Source organism: Nelumbo nucifera, chromosome 7 (assembly GCF_055504915.1).
Source record: "Nelumbo nucifera cultivar China Antique chromosome 7, China Antique-T2T, whole genome shotgun sequence".
Taxonomy (NCBI): domain Eukaryota; kingdom Viridiplantae; phylum Streptophyta; class Magnoliopsida; order Proteales; family Nelumbonaceae; genus Nelumbo; species Nelumbo nucifera.
In genome coordinates, this window is record NC_142655.1 from 55,079,065 (window position 1) to 55,102,414 (window position 23,350).

Below are 23,350 nucleotides of genomic sequence, written 5' to 3' on the forward strand. Positions count from 1 at the left end.
TCGTCTCGGAGGTTATTACATAGCTCGGTACTGTGACCGTGGTCCCTATGGAAACTACAATACAAATTCTTGTTCCTTTCGTTCGGATTTCCCTTTAGGCGAGGTGGCCATTTCACGAAGGGGGCGTCCTTGATCGTCATTAGGATCTCGGTCCGCCTCGTGTTCAGTGGCGTGTAATCCGTCCGAGCTGGGAGGGGAGCTCGGAGTGACTGGTTCGGTTTCGGGTCCCGGGCCGGGTTTTTTCGGTCGGCCGAGCTAGAGGGCTCGCCGTCCCTCTTTCTTTTCTCGTTTCCGCCCTCGGTTCTTTGGTTGATTTCCTCCTCCGTCCTCATGAACTTGTCCGCGAGCTTGAGGAACTCGGCCACGGTCGCGGGCTGATTAGCTACCATGTGCCACTTGAATTCCTTGTGCGTCACCCCTCTTTTCACTGCGGCGAGCTGTACCGCGGGGTCCAACCGAGGTATCTGTAAGCATGTCTCGTTGAATCGTTTGATGTAGCCCCGTATGGGTTCTCCTTCCCTTTGGACTACTCCGAAGATGCTCTCCTCTGCTTTGGGGCACCGTTTGCTGGTAACAAAGTGTGCAGTGAAGACCTGCACGAACTGTGCCCAACACTTTATCGATCCGGGGGCCAGGTTCCTGTACCAAGTGCGGGCTACCCCCTTGAGGGTGGTGGTGAAGGCCACGCACATGCATGATTCGCTGGCCCTGGCGAGGTGCATTTGGGACTGGAAAGCGTCCACGTGGTCGTTGGGGTCGAAGGATCCGTCGTACTTGTCTAGGGGCGGGAGCTTGAAATCTTTAGGCAAGGGGACTGCCAGGAGTTCTGGGGCGAGGGGGGAAGGAACTGAGAGGATCGGGAAGATTCCTACCTCGTCCGAGCTCGCCTCGCCTTTGCCTCTGAGCTCGGATAAGACGTGGGTGGCGGTTCGTCGACTTCGACGGCGTCTCCGCTGCTGAGTGGGCCTTGTGCTGGCGCTGCTGGCCTCCGTGTTGCTGAGCTCGATGTACTCGGAGTTCTGGTAGTCCGCTGCTGTTAGTGCGCCGAATCGGTTTCCCACCAGTGGGGACTCTGATTTTGAGACCCGAGGTGCTGACCTCGCGGGCGAGGTTCCTGATCCGCCTACGAGCCGCGAGGCGGGGATGACTTTTCTTTCTCTCCGGCCTGGGGACGAGGCCTGGCTGTTTGGGGGATTCTAGGGCCTGGAGGCCTTTCCTTGGTGAAGGCGCCCATCCTGCGGAGAGGCTTTTACTGGCTTCGGGGCTGGGTGGCGAGGTGGAAGCGGTGGTTGGTTCGGTGTCAGTTGGGGAAACTGCTGCTGATAGTGGTATTGGGAGAGGTTGTGCAACACTTGGTTTTGGTGAAGCTGGTGTTGCTGGAACTGCTGCATCTGGGCTTGCATTGCCCGCATGCATTGCATTAAGTCGTCCAACCGATTCTGGCTAGCTGCCAGGGGGACGGCGGTCGGTTCAGAGAAGGTAGTCTCGATGGGAAGAGGGAAGGAGATGTTTGCGGAGGGCAGGCTTATAGGTGCCACTGTTTGTGGCGTAGTTAGGTTGGGGATTCCATCCACCGTGAGGGGGATGGTGAACTGCCCCACACACACCACGGGAACTTGGAGCTGTTCCCCGGTGGTGTTTGTCTCTGTGCCGCGTCCGGCGTTGCTGGATGAGGCCATAAGTAATGAGTTTTTCAGAGAAGAAGGAAAGGGTATGAAAGTTTTGGAGGGAGGCTTTTTGAAGCGTGTTCCCACAGACGGCGCCAATTGATGATGCACGATCTGGCCGGTCTTAGCTGTCGATGATCTTGCGTCTGAACTGAGTAACAGGGACCTGAAACGGGAGGAGAAGAGAAGCTCCGGGGAGAACCCGGCGTAAGGGCTCCGAAGCTCAAGTTAGAATCCTTCAAAGGCAAGAATAACCAGATAGCGCGAGAGTTAGCATACCTCATCCCTGGGTGGGTAGAAGCCTTTTATAACCACATCGCGCACTCACTTCCAGGCCTCCGTCAGGTCGGGCATGATTACTTCTGAACTCCTGCCAGTTCGGGTGTCATTTCCTCTGGTCGGACAGAACCGCCACTGTTCCTTTTGTCGGAGCCGTCTCTGCGGCTAGTGACGACGGTTGTAGGTGGCGGTGGCAAGAAGCCGTTTGAAATGCGGCTGTCAGGTGTCAGATCCCAAATCAGTCAGGTATGCCTCCCTTGGATAAAGACGTCCTTGGTATCGGGTACGTCTGGCTGGCCTGGTGCTTTGGAAGTCAAGTGTTGGAGTGGCGAGCGAGGTGCCTTGAGTTCGGTTTGGAGTGTTCCGAGCTGCCACGGGTCAGCTCGGGTCAGCTTTGTGAGGCTTGGGGCCCAGTACAGTTCGTGCTCCTTGCAGGGAGCTCGGGTTCTCAGGAGGGAGCTCGCTCTTATCAGGGAGTTCGGGCTCTTAGTAGGGAGCTCGGATTTAGGGAGCTCGGGTTCTTTAGGGAGCTCGGGCTCCTAGTACCGAGCTAGGACTTAGGGAGCTCGGGTTTTAGGGAGCTCGAACCTTTAACAGGGAGTTCGCTCTTAACAAGGAGCTCGGACTAAGTGCAGCGGTCTGGAGTTCGGGCTCGGTGGTGAGTTTGGACTTGCTTCCGATGTTCGCTTTGGGTGCTCTACTGTCCCGAGCTGCTTGCCTTTGCCACGTGTCGGGCGATCGCGAGGTCGGGCCAAATTTCCCTTCATCAGTTATGTTTCCTAAAACAAAAGCAATTTCTACATCAGCATTCTTAAAAAAACAAAACACACATATTACCATTTGGATGTGATTTTGTAATCTAAAAAAAATTAACCTAGCTTTCTTATTCATTTCATTATAGGCAGCACTATATAATCACAGCCTCAGTTTGGAAGGAGTACAAATACAAATATGAAGAGTTCAAATCTGTGTATTTTGTATTATTTTGTATAAATTTGCATTGTACATATTTGTATTTGTACTCTCGAATACAAATATGAAGAGCGCAAATCTGTGTATTTTGTATTATTTTGTATAAGTTTGCATTGTACGTATTTATATTTGTACTCTTTTCAAATTGAGCCTCAGTGAAATTTCTTACACCTGCCCCTTAAATACCCCATCCTACCCTTGAAAAAATTTAAATCAAATTTCTAATAACTATCACAATGTTTTATTGAGTGCTCATTAAGAGGTATCTCTAGGAAGCAAAATCTGTTTGCACAGACCATCCAATTGCATATTGGAAATATCTCAATCCAAGTTAAATTCATGGGGAGATGTTCCCGATGTAGGAGTGGATTCCCATATTTTTCGGAATGTGTGCAAAAATTTTGCTTGCAGGGAATCCTGTCTTCTCCTTGAGTGTGCTTACATGGGGTGTAGCTACTAATTGTAATGGGAATGATCTATTCTTATAGTCTATTTGGTTCAGACAGGAATTAGAATGGGAATTGGAATAAGCTGGAAAAGGATTTCATTCCCAAAAGAGGCTTAAATTGAAAAATACTATTCCACCAAGAATGAGAATGAAATTTCTATTTTACCCAACCAAACAGTTGGAATCGAAACAATCCATTTCAATTCCGATTCCAGACCTCTATTCCCACGAACCAGACAGGCCCTTAGAGAGAAATAGAAAGCTGAGAGTTTTTAATTTCACAAAATTTCTTAGGACTTCCCCTCAACTTTCCATTTCTCTTTTAATTACTTTCTATCAGAACAGACACAGATTAAGATTATAACTGTGTGGCTCTTTTTTACCTTGTTTGGATAACTACTCCAAGGTCTAATGAACCTTTATTAGAAGCAATTAGTGTAAATATAGAAGGAGAGCCATGAAATTAATCAAAGTCCATCTGTTTTTACTTATGCTAATGCTCCAATTTGATCATATCTATGATGCATATTTGGTTCATAAACTGAAAGATAGGTTGTCAAATAGAAGAGCTATTCTAGGAGAAGGGAAAATTAAAAAAAAAAAAAAAATAAGAGAATGAGGCTTTAATATTTATGTTTTGCCATACTATTTTTGATTTACACATTACAATGAATTAATTAAAGGCATGAGACAGAGTAGGATGCACATGAGGTCCACTGATTATACCAGTGGAAAGACTATAATTATGCGGGTTTGATCTTATGCGGTTATGCCTTCATTTTTGAAGGGATGCCAATTGACCATTTCTTAAAATCAGAGTTTAAATTTACTAAGTGCCACATCAAGTTTGAGTAAGAAGCTAGGCAAAGTGGAATATCGTCACACCTACAGAGAAGGGCAACATTGCTACGGATTGTTTAGCTAACTTTGTGCATTCCAATGATTAAGACCCGTTCTGATTTTTGGAAACGTACTATACCTCGTTCTGTGTAGCTCCTTTTCTTTATCTATAAAAAAATCTTGATTATGTGGCATTTTAATTTAAGAAGTGATTCTTTGATTAAATCTAATATAATGAATATGGTTGTATTGCATTTTTGTTTTTGCACAAAGCTGAAGCCCTGAATTCAAAGGCATGTTTTCACAAATGACAACTTAACATTTTACCATTACACCTAGTGGTGTAAATCGGGCCGTACTGCCCGTGGCTTGGCACGAACTTGAACCGGTTTGACATGATGATTCGTGGGCCGTACCAGGCCTGATACGATCATGTGAGCCGTGCTAGGTCCGACATGAATATGTGGGTTGTGTTGGGCCTGACACGAATATGTGGGCCGTGTTGGGCCTGGGGTTTTAGGTTCACAGGCTAGTACGATATGGCCCAGCCTGGCCTATAGTACGATGCATATGTATTATTTATATATATAATATATATATTATATTTAAATAATATTATATAAATTGTAATTATATAATAATATATAGTATATAATATATTTTTTAATTTTATTATACTAATTTATTTAATTATTGCATATATAAATAATTTTATACACAAAATTCATATAAAATTAAAATTTTAAGTTTTTTTGTCAGTTTTTTATTAAATAAATAGCTTTATCCTTATGCACGGCCCGACCTGACCCAAGGCTCGCCCCACGGGCCTGCACGGGCCTAGGCTGTGAGCCATGCCCAGTCCACAAAATTTTCACTAGGAAGGGCGGCACGGCCCATGATTGCCCACGGGCCAGCACAACCTGGCCCATACTTTGCACGGGCTGCCCACGAGCCGTGTCGTACTGACCTAACACGGCCCACTTTACACCTCTAATTACACTAAATAATTTTCGATATTAATGAAATGTTTCTTTACTCCCAATTACACCAAAAGAACAAAAAAAAATGATTTAGACAGTTACCAGATACCCAAATTGCTACTAGAAAGTCAAATTTGACATTCATTCATACACACCAACGCATGCATTTTTTTTAATTGAAGGGACTATCGGATGTGACTGGACACATTTTTCAAAAAAAAAAATACTAATTAGTTCAAATATTTTAGGAAGAAACTAACCATGATACCAAACACAACTTAAAATAGTATAATTTATTCATCACATTGAACCCATGAGGACCACCATTCAAAATATGTCATCTATCATTGTTGTGTGGATCCTTCGTCTACAAATTGTGTTGCGCAACTAATATATCAATAGATACACATGTGATGATGTGACTTACATGTAAGAGTGCAAGTATCAGTGGTCCTTATTTGAGGTTGACTTGAGCATTCACCTTGAGAATTGGGAGCATGGGAAAATTCAGAGAAAATAATATTTTAATTAATGTAAATATGCTGACTTCAATGAAATTCGGTAATATTTTAATTAACACAGTATGCTTCATGGGGGCATATCTGATTTTCTTCACGTTTCTCTTATTTTTTCTTGGTTTCATAGCCATCTTTAGAGTCATTTTAGGGGGTGGATTTTGTTGTTTCTTCATTTTTTTCTTCCCTTTTCTTGGTTTCAAAGTCATTTTTGGGGGTGGATTTTGTTGTTTATTCATGTTTCTCTTCTATTTTTTTAGTTTCAAAGCCATCTTTAGAGTCATTTTAGGGGGGTGGATTTTGTTGTTTCTTCATGTTTCTCTTCTTTTTTTTCTTGGTTTCAACATCTTTAGAGTCATTTTAGAGGGTGGATTTTGTTGTTTCTTTTGTTGCATCTGTATTTGTTATTACTTTGGGTTTGAACCTTTGGGCAGGTCCATTCCATGGTTTTCAAAACCGGATCGAACCAGACGGTCGGATCAGAAAAATCGGGAACCGATCAGGTGACCGGTTCCGTTTTCTCCCAAAATCATTGATTTTGGTCAACGAACCGCTGAACTAGGCGGTTAACCGTTCGAGCAGTTATGACTGTTTTTTTTTTATTTTTTTAAAATTTTAAAATTTTTAATTTTTTATCAGAATGGGTCGAGCGTTCGGTTTGAACGGTTAGACCGTTCAACCCGGTAGCTGAACCCCTGACCAGTTCAATCTCCGAGTCAGTTTTAAAAACCATGGTCCATTCAAAATTTGACAAAAGCCCAACCCAAACCCCCCAAATTGGCCTCGAAGGTAGACAGAAAACCAGTAAATCATGGACCCTAGTGGTTGCAGTGCAAAATTTGTATCTGGTTTAAGTTTGCAAACATTTGTTTGAAGGAGAGGTTTACCACTTTATGGCTTTACCCCGTTGGAGGGTGACAAATTTGTATTGATTTTTGTCCCCCCTTTGCATATCCTGAGGACACAAAGTTCACCCTGAAAACCTGGAAACAAAAATTGCATCTATAAAAGGGGAATAAAAATAAAGCAATCCATTGTGTCCCGTCTCCCTTTCTTTCTCAAGCTAAGGGGAGTTTGAAAATAAGGCACACTATCTATAAGGCTTTCTTTGCTTGTAATGCAATTTCATTTTCACTGGTGTAAAAGTATGGAAGTGCAAATTCTAGTTTATTTTTATTTTAAGTTTCACTTTGTTTCATTCGCTAGCAGCTAGCGCGGGTGAAGTAAAACAAGTTGTAATAAAATCTAAAATAAACACAGCAAAATCCCAGGTTTTATTTTCCTTCACATGTGCAGTAAACAAACAAAACAATGTGAAATCTAAAATAAAAACAAATCAGAATTTGCACTCTCCCATACTTTTGCACCAGTGAAAATGAAATTGCACCAGAAGCATATGAGGTCTTATAGATAGTTGAGTGGGGAGTGGGAGGTAGAACTTGGGATGTTACTTGCACCCATTAGACCATGATGGGTTACTACTTTTGTCACAGTAAGTTTCTCCCTATTTCTCTACAATGTGGAAAGAATTATAATTTTTCTGTTTTTTTTTCAAAAAGTTAAGAAAAATCTAGTGCTGCCATTACTAGGATAGGATTCAGAAAATGTTAGCCTCAAATTACTTTTATTTCAGCTTCTGTGATTAAGTTTATATTTTTCAACACTGAAATTTTTGGATCCTTGAATTTGTGTTTCATCATATAAAGGGTAAAAAGTTTTCAATCTGAAATATTTTACCATATTTTTCTGTTTATTTCATTTTATATTTTTAATATTTTTAGGGGTAAGGACTTGCTAAGATCGTTCTCCTTTAAAATTTTGAAAAAAAAAACCTAAAAAAGACATAAAAGTACACGCGCAGTTCAAACCGCCCCGATAGACGTGTATTGATACTTTAAACCATCAACGAAAGCATGAAAAAAATGGCCATTTCCTTCAAATTTCAACCCATATTTTTACCTACTGACCTGGTTTCTCCTGGTCCTTCCATTGTAAAAGGTTTCTCCTGTTTTAGCTAGCAAGAAACCTCATTAGAGATTGCTGATTAAGGATCAGTTTGGAAAGAGTATAAATACAAATATATGTAGAGTTAAATACCTTTTATTTTGTATTATTTTGTGCATTGTACATATTTTTATTTGTACTCTTTCCAAACGGAGCCCAACGGACAGTTGGACTCTCGAGGTCTAATACTTGATTCCAATCTGATTCTGGCTCAGTTCTGAGTGTAAGCAAATTTAGGAGTGGCCTAAATCTGGTTGTTTTTGACCCTTCAGGCCTTTAATTAGGATCTGTTTATTTGCGGTGCAAATCTCAGTGAGATGCAAATTTTGCACCCACTTAAGTATTTCATCTATAAAAATGTACTTTTTGTATCATTTGCACTGATTTGTGGTGCAAAATTTTCATTTCAAAAACTGAAGTGAAAATTTCACCGCCTTAGGCTGCGTTTGGAAACAATGCAAATATGTAGAGTGTAAAACGGTTCATATAAATTGCAAAGTTGGGTTAGTTTTGCATTGACAAATTTACCTTCTTACCATACAGACTTAACTATAATGGATGTAAACATGAATTCCAATAAAGTATATGTTTTTTTTTAATCAAAAACCCACTTGAATGCAAATTTACTTCTTTTTTATTGATGTACTTTTGCATCTTATTATCAATGTAAATATGCATTGGTCTGTCATTTGTCAATGCAAAAATGTAATATTGCCAAACAAAGGCAAAAGTGAACTAGAGCATATTTACCCTGAACTAGGATTTACACTCCATTTGCATCTTTCCCAAACGCAGCCTTAATTTTCTGTTATAGGGACCACATCATTATTGTTTCTTACCTCATATACACCTAACGCAAAGTCAAATCTAAAGAAATAAATAAATCAAATTTGACATTCAACATATTTGCATTTTTATACATTTACATCAATACGAATGAAATTTGTACTGCAAACAAACTAATGACGGTGGATTATTGTATCTTAAAAAGGAAGGGAAAACTTCGGTTTGGGGAAGTAAGAGTCTCGGTAGGGTTTATACTTTATAGTCTCACTGATCTGTTTTAATGTGTTTTCTGTCAAACCCCACCCTTTTTTTGGTAATTTTTTTAAAGCCCTAAGGCAAATTCATTCAACCATTGAGCTAGCTCGTAGGAGACAGGATTAATTGGAGGCAAAATCATGTATATCTGACTGTGCTATCTATCACAAGTGAATAAACTAGTGTTCAGTATAGATGGGGCTCATGATAGGTAGCCCAGTCCAGTCCGGTGTGCATGATTTTGTCTCTAACTCATCATCCGATTGCAGTTCATAGGCCACTCGATTATAAAGACATGTGGTACTTGATGAGACGATCAGGGGAGCAAGAAAAAGAATGAAATGATTGGTGTAGGACCTGTAGGTTTAGGTTTGACACAAAAATGAAATAGACAGGAAGGGGAGAGAGAGAGATATGAAACAAGAATTTATTGGGTTAGAAACCAAGTTAGCCATCCCCCAAACCCCTAGACCTACAAACGTGTCGCATGCGACCTCGATGAAATGTGGAAAAAAAAATATCAGTTGATGTGATGTCTTGAATTTATTGAAAATGCTGATGTATTCATATTCAAGTTTCCCTACAACCACAACCACAGAAAGACTTTTTATTTTTTATTTTTGAATGAACCAGACAAGAGAAGAGACTTCAATTATTAGCATGCTAGCTGCCACCTTCAAACGTAACTCTCCCTTTCTAAGGCTATGTGGATGCATGATTTGCACATGAATTTCAAAGCTTCAAATTATGAAGGTAGATTTGGAATTTAAAAACCTTGACCCTTTGTTGGAAGTTACTTTCTAATGAAAAAGCAGTGGGTGATATAAGGATTACAATGGGATCAATTTGGCTGGCTGTATTTGTTTGCAGTGCAAATGTGGAAATGGGATGACTGGATAAGTTATAAATCCTAATTTATTTTTGTTTCAGATTTGACATTGTTTTGTTTCTTTTAATTAAAAAGTAAGGCCCTGTTTGGTTTGTAGGAATAGGGGTCTGGAATCGGAATTGGAATGAGTTATTTCGATTCCAACTGATTGGTTGGGTTGAATTGGAATTCCATTCCCATTCCTGCTGGAATGGCATTTTCCCATTTGAGGGAATAGCCATTCCCTATCCCTTCCTTTGGAATGAAATCTCATTTATTTTTATTTCAATTCTCATTCTCATTCCTGTCTGAATCCTATTCCGATTCTGATTCCAACTACGAACCAAACAGACAATAAAATATATAGGAGACAAGATGACGTGCTTCTCACTTTATATGAAAGAGAATGGAGGTTAGTGGAAGCTTATTTTTCTGAGAGGAAAGAGGAATAATGTAGGGAGCAAATGGCAAGAAAATTTAAAGTGCAAACTATAAGGAACTAGGAGACCAAAAGTACAAATTTTGCATCACGTAAAAGTGAATATATTATAACTATAACAAATGGATGCAAAAATTGAACCCAATTTGAATTTGCATTGCAAACAAATATACCTTTAGGGGTTTTACCAAACTGTTAAATGTACAATTTCCATGCCCTGTTTGATCTCTTTGCTACACACTTGGCTGTAAAAGCCAGCCCCTACAAACAGACCAACATGTAGGCGGGCATCTTTAGGGTTATGTTAATTAAGGTGATGAATTATATTGGACCTTACAGCATTTGGTAGAAGATATTTTAGAAGGTTATGTGTAGGGGTGAGCATTATTCAGTTAAAGCCGAAAAATCAAATCAGAAATTTTGGTTTTGGATTTTTTGGGTCGGTTATTTCAGTTTTGTAAAACTTTGGTTTTGGTTTTGATTTTCAGTTTAGAAATTCAGTTAATCGAAAAAAACTGAATTAATCAAACTTTATTATCTATAATATATATATATATATATATTAACATATAATACATATATAATATGTATAAAATATATTATATTGTATTATATTATGTATTAAAATATATAATTTATTATATATATTGTATAATATATTTTTTAATATATAATATATATTAAAATATATATAATGTTAAAATTCGGTTTTAATCGAAAACTTCAGTTTCGATTATTTTGGTTTTGCAATATTTCAGAAATAAAATCTTTCTATCTAAATTTTAACACACCAGAAATAAAAGCTTCTTATCTAAATTAAATCTCCTATTCCACCAAACCCTAAACAAAACTCTTTCACTAAAAAATTCCTAGGTTCTGACAAGGTTTAAAATTTCGATACGATACAGCCGATATGGGGCGTATGTATCGTATCTTTTAAAAACTGATACATGATACACATGGAAACCAGATGTTTTGTCTTTTTTCATGCGTATCGGGGCATATCGGGGGTGTATCAGGGCGTATCGACAAAAAATATACGACAAAAAACTTAAGCAAATTAAAGGGGGAAAACATGCTTCTTTTCCCTGAAATAAACCTTCTTTCACCCCCCCAAATGACTCTAAAACTCCAAGCTTCATTCCTAGAGTGCTAGATTTGCAAAATTGTGCAAGAAACAAGCATGAATTATTATTTTTTTAATATTTTTAAAATTTTAAAAAATATGGAAAAAATAGGTAATTTTTTTCAATCTTTTATAATATCTTGTGATTTTTTTCTTGAATGTTTAAATTTATGTTAATCTACATTTCTTACATTCAAAGTCACATTTTTTTTTGTGCTACCGGTAGATTTATGGAAATTTCATGAAGATATTAGGGAAAAATATAAATTAAAAAAAATTGAAAATGTAAGTTTTTTTTTTTTGTCTATAAAGACTAAATATGTTTTAAATCTATGGATTTATCTATCATATCCATACGGCAATTGAAATTTCTTCTTTAATATATATATTTTTTTATTTTTTATATTTTTAGAATTAAAAAATAAATAGTAATTAATTATATTTTATCATTTGATCATAAAAATTGAATATATTATAATTCTATGGATGATCTATCATATCCATAGACTAATTGAACTTTCTTCTTTAATATATATATTTTTATTTTTTTAGAATTAAAAATAAATAAATAATTAATTATATTTTGTCATTTGATCACAATGATTGAATATATTATAATTCTATGGATGATCTATCATATCCATAATTGAAATATCTTCTTTAATAACTATTTTTTGAATATATGTCTATTTATTTTTTCTAATTTTTGGAAATGAATAATAAATAAAAATTATTTAAACAATAAATAATTATTAATTATATTTTCACATAGAAGTTGAGCTAATGCATGTTTTATGGTTGGATAGGAGAATTGGGTTTTTCTCATCCCATAAAATATTAAAATTTAAGAATTATAATTTATAAATTATAGTTAAGCATAGAATTTTTAATGAAACTATAAATAGCTATAATATATTTCTTCATAAAACCATTAAAATATATTAATTTAATGTATATACACCTCATTGAGGTCTTATATTTAGTGTTGTTGATGTATTTTTATGATTTATTAAATATTTATAGTGTTTCCAAGCGTATCTTAATTTTTCTCCAATATACATGCGTATCCAAGGCGTATCCCGATATGTATCTTAAAATTGCCTTTCTGATACACTTGGCGTTTCTTATACTTTAAACCTTGAGTTCTAAAGGTTCCTAAAATGATTCTATTATGCTTTCTACTTCTAAAAATATGAGTATTTAGAATGTCCTTAACTATTTGGTCATTGAAAACCTAAGACAACAAAGCTCTATTCCATGTGCCATAACTTGAGTTTACAAGATTCTTAATTTTCATATTCACATATTACTGATGGGCTGCACCAATAGGGGCATATTGCATATCATTGCCATTAATCCAAGGGACTTTCTAGATAATTAGATATTAAACTCTGAGTTAATTAACTCTTAGAAAAACTTCATAAAACAACTACAAAAGAGCATTAGCCATCTACCTGCAAACATATGGGAGCACTCATTTTTAATCACCATCATCCATGCCTTATCCCAATTATATGGGGTCCGTTATATGAATCCTACTTTTTTCATTTATTCTAGTTAAACCTGAGCACAAAAAGATACATCAAGATCTGTATTGATGAAGGTTTGGCAAAAGTTTTAGTGTTGGTTGTCAATCTAATTGCGACCGACAAAAGTTTGCCTTTAGTAATTTATACCACAAAGTTTAAGGATTATTCAAAATCATCAAGCTAACTTGATCAAAAAATTTGAAGCACTCAACATATCTCAAACCGCCCACCTATACCTAGGCTTAGAATTCCATTGGTTCCACCCAAATCCTCTCTAAAATTTTTCCATCCTATCCATAATTTGCGTAGGAAATTCAATAAAGACATGGCCTGATTAGGGATCAAATGAAGAACGTTCTTAATTAAAACCTAACTCCCAACCTTAGATAAATTTGAAGCCCTTCATTCAATTTAGTTCTAAATTTATCTACAATAGATTCAACACTAAATTGTTACTTTTACACCAAAACAAAGGGATACCTATATGCTTAGTATATTTTCCCATAGAACTCATCTTCAACTGTTGCCTTAATTAATTAGCACTTTTGTGGTGCACATTCTTACTACAAAACAACCCTGATTCTGCAAAATTTATTACTTCGCTTGACATAGATTGAAATTTATTCAGTCCACTCCCTGTGATTTTTTTATGATATCAACAATTGTGTTTTTTTTGTTATTTCGTTTAAAAAATTAGAAACTAAAATAATTAAAATTTACAATACTATTAAAAAATATCCAAATATATTCAACCATATTTTTAAAAATATTAATATGTATACATACATACATACATATAAGCGGGGATTCCCTTCAGGGGCCTCGTGGAGCAGGCAGTACTCTCTTCATCCCCACCCTATTCTTGTCAACGAGGACAAAAATTTCCCCATCCCTGCCTTTAAGGGGGGAAATTCATCCCCATCCTCACCTCGAATGTGGCGGGTCCCTATGGGGATTAGGAAAATGGGGAAAATTGCTATTCTTACCTATCATATATGCTTTAGACAGATTAAGTTTAAGGCCCATAGATCCTTGGCCTCTCTCTTATTCATGGAATGAGCATTTTATTTTTTGCAATAAGAGCATTAATTGTCTACTAATTGCCTATGAGGCATAAAACTTGATAGGGTGAGATGCATTTGTCAAGAACAAATTTTAACCTAGTAACTAAAAGATTTACCTTAATTTTATAAATAACATTACAAAAATTAATTGATCTAAAGTCTTGAACTTTCACCGGATTTTAGCTCTTAGGGATAAAAGTGATAGAGGCGTGATTCAATCTCTTGAGGATTGTTTTTTTAAGAACTTACAAATAAAGTCAAAAAATGTCAAAACCCATTTTAGTCCAAAAGTTTTGATATGCGACAATTGGAATACCATTAGTTCCAGAAACCTTTAGGCTTTCAAGACTCATTAGTCATTACTCTTTACAACTCCTTGTACCTCTTCAAATGAAGGCATCACATTCAAAACCTGGTTATCCTCATCAGAAATGAGAAATCCACAAGAGAAATTAAGGTCATTCTTGGTTTATTGCTCTAAGAATGATTCTTTTAATTCACAATCATTCTAGGCAAGAATAAGTAACATTAGAACGTTTGGTTACAAAATTTCTGCCACGGGCCTCATTCTTTTTAGAATGAAAAATCTATCCATGGCACAAAAATTGAGCTAACATGCAACATGAAAAATGCCAACATGAGTAGTGTATGTATGCCTATATTATTATTTTGGTTGATAAAAAAGAATACAATTGAAATTTGTAACCTAGGTTCAAAATTTATTCTCATTCTTGCTATTAAAAGAATTTATTTTTTGGGAAAAAAACATTTGATTTGTAGCAACATTTTCTCATTCAAACTTTTTGTTTAGATAACCCTTGAACTTTGCCAAAAAAAACCACTTTAGACCCAAAAGAAATAAAAAGGACAATGTTAGATTTGTCATTGACAGATGTATTGGACAATGAATAAAATAATAAATATATGTTTATGTGGCATTACTCAAGTTAGAAAATGCCACTTTAATAAAGTTAATCAAATAAATTATATAAATTACACTAATTAAGATAATTAAATAAATTAAGCCAATTATGTAAATTAAGCAATTGAATAAGTAAATTAAAGAGTAAATTACAGATAAGTACCATGTACTTTGGGGGTAATAACACTTAGGTACCTTGAACTTTCAGAAATAGACACTTAGGTCCATTTCCGTTAACTCACGTTACAGATTTTTGTAAAGTTACCGAAATGCCCATATTTCTTAAAAATTTTTAAATCATAAATTTTAAAAAGTCCAAAATAACCCTGATTAAAAGTTGGGTTCTATCGGTCTGGACACCACTGTTGCTCACCGTGGGGAGAGAAACTATTGCCGTTGTGGGTAGAAGAAATCATTGCCGTTGCCTGAGAAGAAACCGTTGCCGGCGTGGATCCAAAAAACATTGCCGCCACTTTAGAAGAAACCATCTCCCTTCTCAGCATATGTGTTAGATATCAGCACATAAGAACCTGACTCCATGGGTTCCATCTGCATTAAAGCCTCAGTAGCCCTTTTACCCATTTCGACATTCCCATGAATCCTACAAGCCCCAAGTAAGCTCTGCAGTGCAGATAACCCTGGCTTTGTTGACATCTAATGCACAAGCTCCTCTGCCTCATCGAGCCACCCTGCCCTGCCCAACATATCCACAACACGTGAATAATGTTCAAGGGATGGTTCAATGTGATGATCTTTGACCATTGAATCAAATACTCGACAACCCATATCTACCATCCCACGTCGGTCACATGCAGTTAGAGCAGATAGATAGGTGATTGAATCTAGTGGGATTGCTTTTCTTCGCATTTCCTTACTTTTGGATAGGAAGGGCTAGTAGGTCAGACCTGTGGAGAGAGAGAGAGAACGTTAGGAGCCCCGGATGCTGCTTTAAGGCGGAGACTCCGACGATCAACTTAGTATGGGTGTGACAAGGGGTGGACGAGACCTAAGATTGTGATGCTCAAACAAGGTCACAAGGGAGGTAAGGAGGTTTTTAGCAGTAAAGAGTCTAGATGCTCACATTGAGGGGTCACCTCCTTGAGACCCCTTGGAGATAAGTGGACGCAGATGGTCAGGATGTGGTCTGGAGGGCGCAGCCATCCGCGGCCGCACTATTAGCCTTGCGTCATGTGCCGGCCTCTGCTCTGCATGCACTCTCATTGGATCCACTCCGCATGCAGCTTTCTACCACGTGTGCGTGCGAGCGATTGGCCTGAACTATAAGCGCCTACATCATGTGCATGCCCAGAAATTAAAGCATTCCATGATATGGTCTCTTTATAACTAATCTCATCAAAGATGTTCTTTGACTCCTTCATGGAGTCAAATTTAGAATACATGGTAATGAAATTGTTGGAAACAATCAATTAGACAGAAAACCAGTTTTTATACAAAATCCATGAATTGTATGTCCTTTTACCAAATTCTCAACTGATATTTCATTTATAGAAATCATGGTCGTCCATGAAATTACATTGTGTTCAGTCATGCCCTCAAACACCATATTAGCATCCTCAACCACCTCACACTTTGAATAGATTGAGATGAGAACATTACAAACTGAAGCATGAGTCCCATACCCAGATCTCAAAATGAGATCATGTTTTTATTATCTCCCAAGTTCCAAGCTTTTTTCATGGCCACAAGCTGAAATAGCACTAGAAAAAGAAACATGACATGACCAAGCTCCATATCTTCCTTTACCAACTCAACAAAGATATAAACCGCTTCTACCCCATAATTTCCTTCCTGGACATATCCTGAAAGTAGAGCATTAATTCCAAGAAACCAAAATACCTTTGGGGCATTCCATCAAACAATGTCTTGGATTCTTGTAGATAGCCCCACCTTGAGTACATTGTTATAAGTGCATTCCCAACAAATGTTTCAGAGTCAAACCCATATTTAATTACAAGGGAATATCCTGAATATCTGAGCAAAAGTTAAGAATAGTAGTATAAGTCACAACATCAAAGGAGAGCCTAGTTTGATGCATTTGAACAGTGAATCTTCGCGCATCCTGACTTTTCAATGGAAACCTGAAAGAATTGTGTTTCAGGAAACAATATCCGGGCTACTTAAGTTCTTGAAGATTTCAAAAGCTTGATCAAATTGTCCAGATTTGTAGTACATATTCATCAGAGAATTTGACATAGTGACAAACGAATCAAACCCAGATTGAGTCATTTTTTGTTGGGTCATCTCATTAGAGAACTGTTCAGATTTGTAGTAAATCCAATATAGTTTGATTGATCAATTACATGAAAAATATATTTGTATACTTGTCTTGAAAAATAACTTTTTTTTTATTACTAAAACCAGTTTTTAATTTGTCCCACATTGAAAAATTATAGGATTTGTTTTGAGTTTTTAAGTAAGAACTTATTTACACTTTTTAGATATAAAGAGGAGAGTATGGAGGTTTGCTACTGCAATGTGCATGCACGTGTCTGCAGTGCAATTGAGGCAATTACAATTTTTGGAATTGTGACTCTTCAATGAGTCTTTTTTTTTGAACCAATACCTTCCTCTGCTCCATGACTCTTAAAAAATTATTTAAGGAGCGTGAATCAAGCAATTGAACACACAAGTTTTGGCGACCCCAATTCCCAACATCGAGTTATTTTGCTTCAAACTTAAAACAGGTCAATGAAGTTGGTAGCTGAAGTCTTGTGAATTTATTTCATCCTTATAGGCAAAATGGTCCAAAAATACATGAAAAGGGTAATTTTGGTATTATAAAGTGCTTAACTGATGGAATACTAACAAGTGGACCTAAGTGTCTATTTTTGAATGTTTGGAATACCTAAGTGTTGCATTTGAAAGTTTGGGGCACCTAAGTGTTACTACCCCCAGAGTACATGGTACTTATTTGCAATTTACCCTAAATTAAATAAGGAAACTAAATTTATTAAGAAAATTAATAAACAAAGCCAATCAGATAAATATATAAATTAAATTATTTAAGGAAACTAATTTTATTAAGTAAATTAAATAAACAAAGCTAATCGATCTAAATAAGTAAATTAAGCCAATTAGGCAAGGTTTTAAAAATCGACCTAAAGACGAAATTGCTTTGGCCATCATTTTTTGGATTAGCGGTTAGATCATCCGGTTCGAATGGGTCAACCTATGACGTTTTGAAAAGTAAAAATAATTAAAATAAAGGCCCTTAAAACCATTCATTGGGAGTTTGGTGGTTTAACTATCTGAGTTAGCTGTTTATTGACCAAGTCAACATATTTTTGGAAAATTCCAAGCCAAGTATAAAATGGAACTAGACAATTGATCGGTTCTTAGGTTGAACAATTTGACCACTTGAGTGAATGACGATTTTAGAACCATGTAATTAAGTGAATTAACTAATTTCTTAAGTAAACTAAGCTAATTAAACTAAATAAGTCAACTAAGCGAATTAAAGTTAAGTAAATAGAGTAATTAAATAATCAAAACTAATTAAGGTAAATAAATAAATTAAGTGATTGCTAATTTACTATTAGTTAAGCTAATGAAATTACTATTTAAGTAATAGTTTACTTTTAATTATTGTTAATTTAATGACTCTAATTTGATAAAATCCTCAAAGTAAATCTAGTTCAAGATTAATAAAATTTATTTTTTAACTCGTAGATTTTTTAACATATAAAGTGGCATTTTCCAAACTTGAGCAATGCTACATAAGCATGCTTTTATTATTTTATTCATTGTATAATGGAATCACTAATGACATCTCTAACATCGTTTATTTTTACCAAAGTGACTTTTTAATCACAGTTTGAAGGTGAAAATGGTCATTTTAAATTTTTAGGGTCTAAAGTAGTTTTTTTTTTTTTTGCTAAATTTCAAGAGACAAAAATCATCTCCTTATGCCCATTTTACCCATTTTTTTCCATTCTAAAATTTTACCGTTGGGCACCATAAATGAAAGTTGAACCATACGTGGCCTAAGTTAAAATTTCTATAATACTATTTCCTTGTTCACAAATTTGTATCTTTATGAGAGAGAACCGTTGAGAGGCTGCTTAACTAGAAACCAACAAAGAAAAAAAACAAACACTAACCAAAAGCAGACAAAAGCCAAAGCACTCTATACAAAGAGGAGATACAAAACAAAAAGAGAGATTGAGCAATTAAAAAATCAGCAACTATACAAAGTTACAAACAAACCATTAATCCAAAGAGATCAACAGTTCAACACCATAAATCCACCAAAGTTACAAAGGAATTCAAAAGGTGAGGAGAGGAATCCAACACCAAGAGAGGGAAAAGGGTTACAAAATCTCCATTACAGTTACAGAGAGGAAACCCATCCCACCCCACCAGTACCAAGAACTAAGAACCCCACAACGAGAGGAAGAAAACTAAAAACTAGGGTTTCTTCTTCTCCTACTAGCAGCAGGCGTTTCGGAATTATAAGAGGACATGTGGCTTCTCAAAGGGTATTAACGACGTGTAAAATCAGAAATCTTATTTCCGAAGCCAGAGAAATAATCAGATGAGATCTCAGAGCTGCCAACTTTGCTTCTTGAATGGTCCTCAAGCTTTCATGGCCGCGTTTCAAGACGGCTTACTCACTTTCTCCAGAACTCGTCCGTTGCGCCTCTTGCCAGGCAGATTTCGCAACAGAAACCATGAAGGCTCTGTACTTGGGATTCTCTGCCGAGAAATCATACATGGCTTTCTCCCAGAAAATGTGGGAAACCATGAAAGCCTGCGGGGATCTCAAATTGATATCAGATGGTCGAAAACTTCATGGCCACTTGATTTCCACCGGCTTTCAATCTTCTGTTTTCCTTCAGAATCATCTTTTGAATATGTATTCTAATTGTGGCTCAATTGAAGACTCTCTCCGTGTTTTCCACGAAATCAAGAACCCGAATGTTTTCAGCTGGAACACAATGATAAGTGGCTTAGCTGAGTCTGGCTTGGTGGGGGAAGCAAGGCAGGTGTTCGAGGATATGCCTGAGAGAGATTGTGTTTCATGGAATGCTATGATGTCAGGTTATTTCCAAAACGGACAATGTGAGGAAACTTTGGAGGTTTTTGTTTCCATGATGAGAGATTATAACTGTGTCCCAGATCCATTCTCTTTCTCCTGTGTGATGAAGGCATGTGCCTGCCTACAATTCCTTGAGTTGGGACTCCAATTGCACGGTCTTGCAAAAAAATTTGGTTTTGGAACACACCCAACCATCGGAATTTCAGTTCTTGATGTATATGTCAGATGTGGAGCCATAGATTTTGCCCATCAAGTGTTTTGTCGGATTTCCAGTCCAACCATTTTTTGCTGGAATAGTATGATATTTGGTTATTCTAAATCATATGGGGTAGGACAAGCACTATTCTTGTTCAATCAGATGCCTGAACGTGATGCTGTTTCCTGGAACACAATAATTCCTATATTGTCACAACATGGACTTGGAGCCCAAACTCTTTCTATGTTTATTGAGATGTGCAATCAAGGTTTCAGACCAAATTCTATGACTTATGCTAGCGTCCTCAGTGCATGTTCTAGTATTCTTGACCTTGAATGGGGTAGACATCTGCATGCTAGAATTCTGAGACTCGAACCAAGCATAGATGTTTTCATGGGTAGTGGTCTGATTGATATGTATGCAAAGTCTGGAAGCTTAGAGAATGCAAAGCAGGTGTTTGATAATTTAAGTGAACACAATGTAGTCTCTTGGACTTCTCTTATTGGAGGGTTTGCACAGAATGGGCTTGAAGAACAAGCTCTTTTGTTATTTAATCAAATGAGAAAGGCACAGGTTGCCTCGGATCAGTTTACTCTTGCTACTGTTCTGGGAGCTTGTTCAAGCATAAAAGATATTTTCCTTGGAACCCAGCTCCATTCTTATGCAGTGAAGATTGGGCTAGATTCCTTTGTTTCCACAGCCAATGCTCTACTAACCATGTATGCAAAATGTGAAAACACTCAGATGGCAATCCATATCTTTAACTTAATGCCTGTTAAAGACATAATATCATGGACAGCAATGATTACTGCATTCTCTCAGGCCGGTGATGTTACCAATGCCAGGACATATTTTAACAGGATGCCGGAGCGGAATATAATCACTTGGAATTCAATGTTGGCCACATATATACAACATGGGTTTGGAGAAGAGGGTCTCAGGTTGTATACTTTGATGCTGAGAGAAAACATGAGACCAGATTGGATTACATTTGCAACTCTCCTTGGTGCCTGTGCTGATTTTGCAGTGTTGCGACTTGGCAACCAAATTGTTGCTCAAGTCGTAAAAACTGGATTAAGTTCTCATGTGCCTGTTGCAAATGGTATTGTTACCATGTATTCAAGATGTGGGCAGATTCAGGAAGCGCAAAGTGTTTTTGATTCTATAATTGATAAAGATTTAGTATCTTGGAATGCAATAATGACAGGATATGCTCACAATGGTCAAGGAAGGAAGGTGATCGAGATTTTTAAAAACATGTTGAAGGTAGGCCCTCCACCAGATCACATAAGCTATATTGCTGTCTTATCGGCTTGCAGCCGCTCAGGTCTTGTAGCAGAAGGAAGGTTTTATTTTGATTCCATGACAAAAGATCATGGAATCTCTCTAAAGTCAGAGCATTTTGCCTGTATGGTTGATCTTCTTGGTCGGGCTGGACTTCTAGAAGAGGCCAAGCATTTGATTGACAAGATGCCCATAAAACCAGGTGCTGGAATTTGGGGAGCTCTTCTTGGTGCTTGCCGTATCCATGGAAACACGATGATGGCAGAATGTGCAATAAGAAATTTGCATGAATTGGATCCAGAAGACCCAGGAAGTTATGTCCTATGGGCCAATATATATGCTGATGCTGGAAAGTTGGATGGTGTTGCAAAAGTTAGGAAGCTTATGAGGGAGAGAGGAATCCGTAAAAATCCAGGCTGTAGCTGGATTGAAGTCAAAAACAGGGTACATGTCTTTACAGTAGATGATGCTAGCCACCCACAAATCAATGAAGTCCACGGAATGTTGGAGGAGATTATCAAGAAGATAGAGAGCACAGGATATTATGTAAGAAAAACTACTTTTGATGGATTCCGGGGGTACCATAGTGAGAAGCTTGCTGTGGCATTTGGGTTGATACATTTGCCTGCTTGGATGCCCATCCATGTTATGAAGAATCTTCGTATATGCACTGATTGTCATACGGTTATAAAATTGATATCCCTTGTTACTGCAAGGGAATTAATAGTACGGGATGCCAACCGTTTCCATCATTTCAAAGAAGGATCTTGTTCTTGTGGGGACTATTGGTGATATAAGGTATGTAAAGTATCTATTTATTAGTTGTTTTTAATCAACTCTTGAACTTTTGTGATAATATTCATTTTTTAAATTACCCTTATCGTTTAGTTAATTGACTAAGCGTACCCTTACTGTTTGAAAATTGACTAGTGTTACCCCTACTGTTTCTAACTACCTAAACCGTAAAGATGTGACATCACATGATTGGTATATTTTCCAAAATCCCTAATATACCCTTTTATGGTCGAAAATCCCTAAACCCTTCGCAGAGGTTTCTCCTACCAAGCCCAATTGTTGTATTCGAACTATAAGCACCTCATCACCGATTGAACCCGAGATGAGGTAGTTGAGGCGAGGTGGGGGAGGGAGGGTTTGATGGCGGTGACTATTGTGTTGTAGTACCTCATCACCGGCTGAACCAAAGATGCAGTGGCAAGGCGAGGTGGGGAGCTTGCAATTGAACAAACCGAATAGGGATTTCTCTCTTCTTCTCCTTCTCTACAATCAAACAAATTGAACAGGGATTTCTCTCTCTTCTTCACCTTCTCTGCAATCGAACAAAACCGAACCCCTGTCCCCTGTCCTAAAGTGATTACAAGTTCCCTCTTCTTCGTCTTCTATTTGTCTTATCTACAACCGAACAAACCGAACAAGGCTCTCTCTCCTGGTTCCTTCTCATTGTTGAAGACGCTAGACGATTACAAGTTCTCTGGTTAGGGTCAGAGCGAGAGGGGTCGGGCAACTTCCGAGGGCAGTGCGATTTTATCAGTGGTTCTCCTTTCTTGGACACAAGTGGCTGAGACTAACTCCGGAACTCTAGAAGAAGAACGAAGGAGAAGCTTAGAAACCCTAGACTAAAATTGATCGAATCATGGTGAAGCTTCTTCACCTGTAACCATGATCGTTTGATCTCATTTCAAATCAACGATACAAAGAGTTGAATGGGCCTTCGTAAAGAATCATTCCAAAAATCTCTTCGGGCACATCAAAGACTATTAGCCAATATAATAACCTCTTCTCCTGTCATTAACGTGATCTCTTCCTCGATTGATCAACCTTCTTTTCTATCCAAGGCAGACTACTAAACCCCTGTCCTAAAGCGATTACAAGTTCCCTCTTCTTCGTCTTCTCTACAATCGAACAAACCAAATAATGCTCTCTCTCCTACTTCCTTCCCATTGTTGAAGACGCTAGACGATTACAAGTTCTCTAGTTAGGGTCAGAGCAAGTGGGGTTCGGCAACTTCTGGGGCAATGCGATTTTATTGGTGGTTCTCCTTTCTTGGACATAAGTGGCTGAGACTAACTCTGGTAAAACTTAGGAAACCCTAAAAGAAC

The 23,350-nt window shown here is 37.5% G+C and overlaps 1 protein-coding gene and 1 pseudogene across 4 annotated transcripts in view; one reads left to right on the top strand and one right to left on the bottom strand.

Moving 5' to 3' along the window:
* Positions 1-15,833: 15,833 nt before the first annotated feature.
* On the bottom strand, positions 15,834-16,941 carry LOC148790508 (pentatricopeptide repeat-containing protein At4g32430, mitochondrial pseudogene; annotated as a pseudogene).
* A 1,868-nt stretch (positions 16,942-18,809) lies between these two features.
* The window catches only part of LOC104599661 (Tetratricopeptide repeat (TPR)-like superfamily protein), a 36,497-nt gene continuing 31,956 nt past the window's right edge, over positions 18,810-23,350 (top strand). For 3 of the 4 annotated variants that reach the window (XM_088892451.1, XM_010262282.3, XM_088892450.1), the window contains exon 1: positions 18,810-22,031. In XM_088892451.1, coding sequence (XP_088748577.1) covers positions 19,284-22,025 — 2,742 coding nt within the window. In that variant the 5' untranslated portion in view covers positions 18,810-19,283 and the 3' untranslated portion in view covers positions 22,026-22,031. The remainder of the gene's footprint in view (positions 22,032-23,350) is intronic. The other variant, XM_010262281.3, reaches the window with a different exon arrangement.